Genomic DNA, 10,596 nt, shown 5'->3' with positions numbered 1-10,596 from the left:
GAAGAAGGTGATTTCAGAAAATTTCGTTATAATTCTTAGTGATAGGAGTTACTTTGTATTTTTTTGGATCTTAGGTTCAAATCAGTGTATCTGAAGTTGTTATGAGTATGAATAAAATTACAAGTGTTTCAAAAAAAAGCTAATTGTGGACTAAGAATTAGCGTAACCGAAAAAGCAAGTTCTGATATTTGTATTATTTCTGGATTTATTTGAATTTTTGATGATGCGTTTTTAATAGAAGTAGACGTTCATATCAATAACGAGGTGTCTATTATGACTTGGGCTATGTAGGGGGGCTTGCTCGGGCGCACAAACAGCAGCCCTAGACTTGACGCTTTGACTAGACCGGGCGTGACCAGACCGGGCTGGGACTCGAGCGGCGGCAAGCAGCTAGCGGCGGCGGCGGAGACTTGAACAGGTCGAGTATGCAGGGCGTCGGCGAGGAGTCAGCGCCGGGCTGGGAGTCGACCTGCGGAGGCGCGCACCTGCCGTCGTAGAGGCGACGAGGCATCCAAGGCGGCGGCGAGCGGCACACTCGGACTCGAGCGGCGCCGGCGCGCACCTGACCAGGTCGAGGCGACGAGGCATCCGACGCGGCGGCGAGCGGCACACTCGGACTCGAGCGGCGCCGGCGCGCACCTGACCAGGTCGAGGCGACGAGGTTTGCAGGCGGAGGCGAGCACTGGAGCAACCGCGCGAAGAAAGGTAACATTTTTCCCCCCTAATCGAGACGGCTACAGTTTGGGAATCCGACCGTGCATACAATTTCAAAGTCTAATCGTAGTAGAACACGACATCTGGGGTACTTTGTTTTCTATATATATACACGAACTAATCCAACGTTTTGCCCTGTGCGGCACAAACAATCTCAACAGGCTATCGCTTGGCATCATGGGAGGGTCGAAGTTGGGGGTCGTGGCCTCGCGACATCTGGCCAGGGTTTGGCGAGAAATCGAGCCTGTGCTCTGGCTTGGAGCAACTGCTGGCTTGTGCTGGGCAGCGTGGAGATACTACCAATCCTGCGCCTGCCTCCGCAGCTACGGCCGGAAGATGGGGGCGTTATCCGAGGGCGAGGGCGATCCAGTGATCGGACGCGACAAGGAGATTGACAGGGTCATATGCATTCTCTGCCGCCGGACCAAGAACTGCGCCGCGCTCGTCGGGGAGGCAGGGGTCGGCAAGACGGCCATCATTGAGGGCCTCACCCAGCGCATTGCCAGCGGGAAAGTCCCTGCGAGCCTTGCCGGAGCGCGTGTGGTAGAGGTCGACCTCGGAGCCATGCTGGCCGGGACTAGTCTCCGTGGCATGTTTGAGGAGCGCATCAAGGACGTGATAAAGAGCGCAGAGGACGGGGATGGCAAGGTGATCCTCTTCATCGACGAGATGCACATGCTTCTTGGTGCCGGCGACGATGTAGGTGGCACGGACGCCGCCAACCTGCTGAAGCCGGCGCTGGCCCGTGGCCGCATCCGCTGTGTCGGCGCCACCACCCTCAAAGAGTACCACAGGTATATTCAGCCGGATGCCGCACTCGAGCGCCGGTTCCAAAAGGTTCATGTCAAGGAGCCGAGCGTGCAGGCGACCGTCACCATTCTGCAAGGGCTTAAACAGCGGTACCAAGACCACCATGGCTTGGAAATTCAGGACGCTGCTCTGGTTGCTGCCGCAGAGCTCGCCGGCCGCTATATCACCGGTACGTGCAGAATTTTACTCTCTCTTGTTTGGTCATGCCTGCGATGTTTGCATTGACTTGCACCCACGAGTGGCAAATATGTATATTATGTCCCTTGGAGAAAGTTGATGGATTCTATTGTCGTCTGTATGTATCGTAGATCGCCATTTTCCTGATAAGGCAATTGATCTAATTGATGAGGCATGCGCTACCGCAAGGATGCTGCTCGACAACGAAAATGAAGCAACCGGTGGCACCATGACGCGGATTTACAACAAAAAAGAAGCGACTGCACAAAGTAGATCTATAAATGCAGTGAAGAAAGGAATTGTTGATCCGAGTCAGGTCGCACAGGTATGCATTCCTAGCCTGAATAATTTCCATTGTTTCAGAGTGTTGTGTGCATGTCATGTTCCAATGATATTTATATTGTTTATTTAAAAGGTTGTGAGCCTGTGGACTGGAATTCCTGTCGCTGCTATTGATCAAGAGGAGAAGGAGAAATTACTACACCTAGCAGACAAATTGCACGAGCGAGTTGTTGGCCAGGATGAGGCGGTCAATTTGGTTGCACAGACAGTCCTACGTTCCAGAATCGGCCTTGATCAGCCGGGCCAACCAATAGGTTCTTTTCTATTTTTGGGCTCGACTGGTGTTGGAAAGACTGAGCTTGCAAAAGCTCTTGCCGAGCAGCTATTTGACAATGAAAATATGTTGGTTCGCTTTGACATGTCCGAATATGGTACGAAGGGATCTGTGTTGCGCCTCATTGGAGCACCTCCAAGGTTTGTACATTGTGTGCGTGTTTTATTTCAACATTACATTACATTATCACATCATACCCAGTGTTTAGTTTGGCTGGTTTTAATGATGCTCCTGTGTATCTTACAGCTATTATGGTTATGACGATGGAGGGCAACTGACTGAAAAAGTCAAGAAGCACCCATACAGTGTCATCCTGTTTGATGAGGTGGAGAAGGCGCATCGCTCGGTGTACAATATTTTTCTTCAACTCCTTGATGATGGTTTGTTGACTGATGGCAAAGGCCAGACAGTAGATTTCAAGAACACTCTCATCATTATGACCTCAAATCTTGGGTCAAAGCACCTTGCAGCAGGAATGGTTGGAGAGAACACAATGCAAGAAACACACAAGCTTGTAATGAAAGAGGTTTGTGAACCCTTTACTGCCCCTGTAAATGCTGCAGTAGCCTCGGTGTTGATTAACATATGTTTGTGCAGGTTCGGAAACGCTTCAAGCCCGAGCTTCTCAACAGGCTGAGTGAGATTGTGATATTTGAGCCACTTTCACACGACAAACTGAAGGAGATTGTGAAAATCCAGATGAAGGGCGCTGCTGCCAGAGTAGCTAAGAAGGGCATCTCTCTACACGCGAGTGATGCTACATTGGATGTTATCTTGTCAGAGTCATACGAGCCAGTAAGTAAAGCAGCTTCGTTTTTGAAATCATACACAATCTTTGGTAACTAACTGTTCAAACTTTGTGTTGTCACAGATGTACGGTGCAAGGCCTATTAAAAGGTGGATACAGAAGAATGTGATGAACACCATCTGTGAGATGCTTGTCAAAGGAGAAGTTGGCGAAGGCTCAACAATCTCCATTGATGCCGCCGACCACAACAAGGGGCTCAAGTATGAAGTGGTGAAGAAGGCGGCAGATCCTTCCCGCAACATCTTGGTCCCAGCACCAGAGCCTCTTGCTTGCCCCGACGAGGAAACCGATGATTCGGTCATGGTCACTTCATTGACAAAGTGTCTTGGATAGTGAGTAGCGACTCCCCTGAAAACCAAGCTGGATGCTGAAACTGTTTCTGTTATATTAGGAGAGGCCCTGCATAGTTGTTTTTGACCATTTGAGCAAATAGTAGTACTAGTAGATCCCTGCATCTGCACCCAAGTGCATCAACAGTATGTTCAGAAAATATAGCAAGCAAATTCAAAAAAATCTGATACTTTGTGTTTGTTTGACACCAAAGCGTCTCAAATTTTCTTGGTACATGTAAATTTTCATCGTGAGATGACTTCGGAGGAGCCTAGTGTACAAAAGAAAAAATTAGAGCTAGGAAAACTCAGAGCAACTTTAGATATTTTGGAGCTCTTAAATTTATTTATTTATTGACATAACTCCTCCTGGAGCACCTAGAAAATTTCAGCATCGTCGTGTCAAAAAAATTCAGATACTTCTGAATTTTCTTTTTCAAGTTAACTGTTCACCGGGGCTGATGAGCTCGGGCTCCGCTATGAATTATCGTCTGGCTGACCATAACAAACTTACACTTCAGCAATAAAACTCCCAAGTTCACGGCAAAAAATAGGGTGATGCTACATCAACGACAATTTTCTTTCAGATGGCACTTACGTGCTAACAGTGAATTCAGTCTATAGAAATTTTCCAGTATTATTTATCGCCGAATTCTCTCTTCAATTTATACCGCAACGGAACGTAAATTCCTGAAAATCAAGGGGATCGTACATGATGCATATGTGTCATTTAACTGCGTCAGTTTGCGCACAAAGTCGATGAAGCCAAATATATGCAGCCTGGATTACTACATGCTGCCGGTCTTGTAAATGTTGGGTAGAGACTTCGAGAGTGAACCTACATGCATATGTGATTCCAAGCTAACACGGCGAGATGATCCTTTACGCAACACGGGTTGCCCGGTTGGTGAATGATTTCCATCGCTGACAGGGATACGTCGAATGGAGTATTTGGTGACCAAGAAGCAAGCAAAAGAGGCCTCCAAGCAAAACAATTAGTACTGTTGGGCCGATGGGGCTCTAGTTTGGCTCTTTCGATCATCGCTATGCCATTTAGTACATGGTCTGTCAATCATCTCGGCAACTTGTAATTATTACATCCGTGACCAGATTGATGGTAGTGCACACAATTAAGCATCATGTCGACCACTAAAGACTAGAATTTTTTTAATTGATAGTATATGATAGTTAGGACTTCCAGAAATTTCCAAAAAAAATTAATTGATATGATAGTTAGGAAATTTTGTGATGGCAATAAACGTAACTGTGCAATAAATGTAAATTTGCCATGGCAAAAAAAATTACAATGGAAATAATATCAAAGAATTTTCCATAGCATTATACGCAAATTTGGCATGTCAATAATGGTAAAATTTGCCATGGCAAAAATGAAAGGTAAATTTTGCCATGCCAACAAAAGTAAAAAAAAATTGCCATGCTACAAAGTAAAATTTGGCATGTTCTTAAAAAGCTAAAATGTTATGATGATCAAATTTTCATACACTTATCGAGTGACTATTTTCAGGAAAAAATATTTCAAATTTTGCTATGATGTATGAGACACGCTTTTGGGGGGAAATGCCATGGGACCAAACCACACAATTTTGCCATGGTAACAAATTTGCCGTGTTAAAAAAAACATTGACCATGGCAAATTATTCACCATGGTCCACCAAGTAAAGACCATGGTACATTTTGCAGGGTCCAACATTTTTTTTTGCCATTGTAACAAAAAAAAAATCCCATGGTCAAAACGTGAAGTTCCCCTGACAAAATCATGACGGCAAATATTTGTCTACTACAGATGGTAACTATGAAAAAGTTTTAAAAAATTGCCATGTCCCATAAACTAAATTTGCCACTGTTCAGAAAGCCAAATTGCCAGAAGCAATGAAACTAAATTTGCCATGATTTAGTGAGGAAAAGTCATAAATCTTGTGATGTGAGTGTTGCAACAAGACCTAAATTTGCCATGTTTGAAAGATAAAAAATGTTATGAATTTGCCATGTGAAAACTAAAAAAAAACAAGTTTGTCATGGGTTGAAAAACATGATTATAATGATCTCCTAACAAGATTATGTCTTTTATCACATTTTTTGCATGGATTAGATTAGCCATGTATTAGAGATCATATTACTAAGTTTGGGAACATGGCAAATTTTGGAAAAATGTAATGATTACATGACAAAGTTAGGGTTGTAGGGATATAGTTCTCACATGACAATTTTCTTAACAATCATAGTCTCATACATGTGAAAGTGCGTTATATCGACCAGAGGGGGGGTGAATAGGTGATTTTTATAAATTCTTCACTGAGGAATTTGCCGGTGAGGAAATTCCTTAGCGAAGAACTACTAGCAGCGGAATAAGTACTCAAAGGTAAACATAACAGAATACAAGCATAGTCATCATGATGAAATGAAGACAAGCACATAGTACAGGAAGCGTAATCACATGATAACACAGGATGAAGACAAACAGACTAAAGAAATAGAACTGAGGAAATTGAGAAAGTCTTCAGTCAAGATCTTCTAACATAGATATGAACAAACATACAACACAGTTATGAGGAAATGAAAAGGTTGAGGAAATAGAACCAGTAAGCTTGGTGAAGACAATGATTTGGTAGACCAGTTCCAACTACTGTCTCAGTTGTACGTCTGGTTGGAGCGGCTGAGTATTTAAACTCGAGGACACACAGTCCCGGACACCCAGTCAAGGACACTTAGTCCAAGACACCCAGTCCTCACCGTATTCTCCTTGAACTAAGGTCACACAGACCTCGTCCAATCACTCGTGGTAAGTCTTTAGGCAACTTCCAAACCTTCACAAACTTGGTCACCCGGCGATCCACAATTCCTCTTGGATGCTCTAGACCATGACGCCTAACCGTCTGGAAAAAGCACAGACTTCAAAGGTAACAAGCGTCAGATCCACTCAAGATTAATCTCTTCAGTGATGCTCAATCACTTGGGGTTTGTAGGTGTTTGGGTTTTGGGTTTTTGGTTTTTCCTCACTTGATGATTTTCGCTTAAAGTCCTCGGAGGATGGGTTGCTCTCAAATGACAAGTGTCAGTTTCTCTCGGAACAGCCTCTCAGGCTAGTGGTTGTAGGGGGCGGCTATTTATAGCCTAGGGAACAGCCCGACATGATAAGATATAAATGCCCTTCAATGATATGACCGTTAGGTGGATAGATATTTTGGAACAGCTGGCGCATAGCACAGCAACGGTCGGAATTTTGAGTACCAAAATCCTCAGGGCTATCATGTTCCTCACTGTGTAGGCAATCCGCACTGGCGAATTCCTAACTCAGTCAGGACAAATTCCTCAGAGACCAGAAAAACTTCGTCTCTGTCACTGAAGAAATTGACTGAACTGTATGAGATTTTCAATGGCTTCACTCGAAGGGATTGGTAGGTGTAGGATTTTGAGTTGAGCATCACATGGAAATTTTTCCTTAGTATTTCCTCGACCCTCTTTAACAGTACGGTGTTTCTTATGACTCAAGAAAGAGAAAAACAAAACTATGAAAACGGAAGTCTTCAAGCTTCATATTCCTCGCATGAATATCAAGTCTTCACGGACACACCAATTTCTTCACTTTCAGAGTCTTCATGAAAGTCTTCAGAAATACCAAAATCTTCAGTCGAAGATATTCATTTTTAGGGGTCGACTTTTCCTGTAAATATCAAACTCCTCATAGACTTATAGATCTGTGTACACTCACACACGCATTAGTCCCTTAACATATAAGTTTTCAATACACCAAAATCACTAAGGGGCACTAGATGCACTAACAATCTCCCCCTTTTTGGTGATTGATGACAATATAGGTTAAGTTTTCAACAGGGATAAACATATGAAGTGTAAATACTGATATTGAGGAATTTGATTGCAAGATATAGAAGAACTCCCCCTGAAGATGTGCATAGTGAGGAATTTGATTTTGAAGCAATGCACACTTGAAGAGTTGAATCATGGAGATCTCCCCTATATCTTGTAATTCATACACGCATTTAACATATAATATGAAGAATTTGAAATGCATGATGAAATATGGTGCCCGATGAAATTTAGCATGCGTGCAATAATATTAACGAGGAATAAGCATGCATCAAGAGTATCAGAGCACAGTGCATCAAAAGTATCAGAGCACCATCGGGTTTAAGATTACAACTCGATCCAATAAAGTTTCAGAAGAACGAGAGTTGTAACTTAGCAAAAAAATGTTGTATATGGGCGATAAAATAGACCCGCTTGAAGACTAACTCAAATTTCTCCCCCTTTGTCATCAAATGACCAAAAGAATCGAAATTGAGGACTAACGCCCCTGAAGATAATCAAGTTGATGAAGGAGCGCCAGCGTTGTTGGGGTCGTTGGTTGATGTAGGGCCTGCCGCAGTGTCGTCTAAATCTTCATGTTCATCAGTGTCGCGCGATGAAGAATATGAGCTGGCCACCAGAGAAGGAACCTTGTGTTGGGGAACGTAGCAGAAAACAAAAATTTTCCTACGGTTTCACCAAGATCCATCTAGGAGTTCATCTAGCAACGAGTGATTAGATGCATCTACGTACCTTGTAGATGGCGAGCGGAAGCGTTCGAAGAACGGGGTTGATGTAGTCGAACACGACGTGATTCAAATCACCGGAGATCCTAGCACCGAACGGACGGTACCTCCGCGTTCAACACACGTACGGAACGGATGACGTCTCCTCCTTTCTTGATCCAGCAAGGGGGAAGGAGAGGTTGATGAAGATCCAGCAGCACGACGGCGTGGTGGTGGATGCAGGGCGTCACAGTAGCAGGGCTTCGCCTATACTACGAGAGAGAGACGTAACGGGGAGAGAGGGAGGCGCCAGGGGTTGGTGTATGAAGTCCCTCCTCTCCCCCACTATATATAGGAGGGCCAAGGGGTGGTGGTGCGCCAGCCTAGGAGATCCAATCTCCTAGGTGCGGCGGCCAAGGGGAGGTTTCCCTCCCCCCCAAGGCACCTAGAGGTGCCTTCCACCATTGGGACTCTTCCCTTTTGTGGAACCCTAGGCGCATGGGCTTTTGGGGCTGGTGCCCTTGGCCCATGCAGGCCAAGGCGCACCCCCTACAGCCCATGTGGCCCCCCCGGGATAGGTGGCCCCACCCGGTGGGCCCCCGGGACCCTTCCGGTGGTCCCGGTACAATACCGATGACCCCAAAACTTGTCCCGATGGCCGAAACTGCACTTCCTATATATAATTCTTTACCTCCGGACCATTTCGGAACTCCTCGTGACGCCCGGGATCTCATCCGGGACTCCGAACAACATTCAGGTTACTGCATATACATATCTTCACAACCCTAGCGTCACCGAACCTTAAGTGTGTAGACCCTATGGGTTCGGGAGACATGCAGTCATGACCGGGACGACTCTCCGGTCAATAACCAACAGCGGGATCTGGATACCCATGTTGGCTCCCACATGCTCCACGATGATCTCATCGGATGAACCACGATGTCGAGGATTAAACAACCCCGTATACAATTCCCTTTGTCAATCGGTATGTTACTTGCCCGAGACTCGATCGTCGGTATACCAATACCTTGTTCAGTCTCGTTACCGGCAAGTCACTTTACTCGTACCGTAATGCATGATCCCGTGATCAACCACTTGGTCACCTTGAGCTCATAATGATGATGTATTACCGAGTGGGCCCAGTGATACCTCTCCGTTATATGGAGTGACAAATCCCAGTCTCGATCCGTGTCAACCCAACAGACACTTTCGGAAATACCTGTAGTGCACCTTTATAGTCACCCAGTTACGTTGTGACGTTTGACACACCCAAAGCACTCTTACGGTATTCGGGAGTTACACGATCTCATGGTCAAAGGAAAAGATACTTGACATTGGAAAAGCTCTAGCAAACGAACTACACGATCTTGTGGTATGCTTAGGATTAGGTCTTGTCCATCACATCATTCTCCTAATGATGTGATCCCGTTATCAATGACATCCAATGTCCATAGCCAGGAAACCATGACTATCTGTTGATCAACGAGCTAGTCAACTAGAGGCTTACTAGGGACATATTATGGTCTATGTATTCACACGTGTATTACGATTTCCGGATAATACAGTTATAGCATGAATAAAGACAATTATCATGAACAAAGAAATATAATAATAATACTTTTATTATTGCCTCTAGGGCATATTTCCAACAGTCTCCCACTTGCACTAGAGTCAATAATCTAGTTACATTGTGATGAATCGAACACCCATGGAATTCTGGTGTCACATCCTAGTTAGCCATGCATTAGAGTGTTGCATCATGTCTACTTTTTCATCAGAAACTTGAAATGGGGATCTGTGAAACCCTCAGAATCATTTTGAAAATGACCCAAATAAAAATTTCTCCAAAAGGGTCCAAGAAAATGCTCATGTTGCTCTCTGAAAATATTGGACAGAGATAAAAATCAAACGAATATTTTTAGTGGCTCATGGACATTTATTTTGGGCATTTGGAATTAATGCATAAATATTTGCTTTGGAAATATATTAGTTATATATATTAATATATGTCCAAATATTATGCCAATTATAAAGGAGCTCTGGAATAATATATCTAGCCCCTGCAAAAATTGGCATAAGTTAATAAAATGATTTAATATATTATTTAAATCAAAACAAATGTCAGAAATTAGAAAACAGAAAAAAAATAAAAGGGAGAAACTTACCTGGGCTCCTCCCTGTGCAGCCCAGCCAGCTGGCCGGCCCAGCCAGCAGGCGGCCCAGCCCACCTCCCTCCTCTGTCGTCTTCGTCCCGACAGAGGGAGGGGAGTGTGGCCGGCGCGCGCGCGCGCCACCGCGCCACGCCACCTCTCTCCCTGCCTGCATGCCCTCCCCTCCTCGCTCGTTGCCCCGGACGACGCCACGCCTCCCCCCCTGCTCTCTCTCACTCTCCCCCGGCTCTCCCCTCCTCTCCCTCGCTCTCTCTCTCACACGGCCGAACACCACCGTCGCCACCGTTCGCCATAGCAGCCATCTCCGGCCACCCCTCGCTCCCCCGACTAGCTCAGAAGCTCCGCCACAACCCCCTCTTCCTCCCCACCGCTCCACGGGCCTCCGGAAGCCCTGCATCGCCACCACGTCGCCGTTCCCCTC

At 45.4% G+C, this 10,596-nt stretch overlaps 1 protein-coding gene across 2 annotated transcripts; it reads left to right on the top strand.

Annotated features, from left to right (window-relative positions):
• The first annotated feature begins 294 nt into the window (after nucleotides 1–294).
• Nucleotides 295–3,848, top strand: LOC123102352 (chaperone protein ClpB1). Of its 2 annotated transcripts, XM_044523663.1 has the most exons (7): nucleotides 295–705; nucleotides 876–1,693; nucleotides 1,833–2,026; nucleotides 2,117–2,457; nucleotides 2,564–2,843; nucleotides 2,915–3,112; nucleotides 3,189–3,848. In XM_044523663.1, exons 2-7 carry the CDS (start codon nucleotides 892–894, stop codon nucleotides 3,456–3,458), a joined length of 2,085 nt encoding a protein of 694 aa, XP_044379598.1. In that variant the 5' UTR covers nucleotides 295–705; nucleotides 876–891; the 3' UTR covers nucleotides 3,459–3,848. The 2 variants fall into 2 exon arrangements, with proteins under 2 accessions (XP_044379598.1, XP_044379599.1); XM_044523664.1 differs by lacking the exon at nucleotides 295–705 and having other exon boundaries at nucleotides 864–1,693.
• The last annotated feature ends 6,748 nt before the right edge of the window (nucleotides 3,849–10,596 follow it).

This window comes from Triticum aestivum, chromosome 5A (assembly GCF_018294505.1).
Source record: "Triticum aestivum cultivar Chinese Spring chromosome 5A, IWGSC CS RefSeq v2.1, whole genome shotgun sequence".
NCBI lineage: Eukaryota > Viridiplantae > Streptophyta > Magnoliopsida > Poales > Poaceae > Triticum > Triticum aestivum.
The sequence above is the reverse complement of the archived record's forward strand: the minus strand, read 5'-3'. Positions and strand labels throughout refer to the sequence as shown.

What these genes read in the sequence shown, in the direction of transcription:
- LOC123102352 (XM_044523663.1), top strand. Translation starts at nt 892, where the DNA reads ATGGGAGGGTCGAAGTTGGGGGTCGTGGCCTCGCGACATCTGGCCAGG. An exon ending in ACAAGCTTGTAATGAAAGAG is followed by an intron (nt 2,844 to 2,914) that starts GTTTGTGAACCC and finishes ATGTTTGTGCAG; the next exon opens with GTTCGGAAACGCTTCAAGCC. An exon ending in TGTCAGAGTCATACGAGCCA is followed by an intron (nt 3,113 to 3,188) that starts GTAAGTAAAGCA and finishes GTGTTGTCACAG; the next exon opens with ATGTACGGTGCAAGGCCTAT.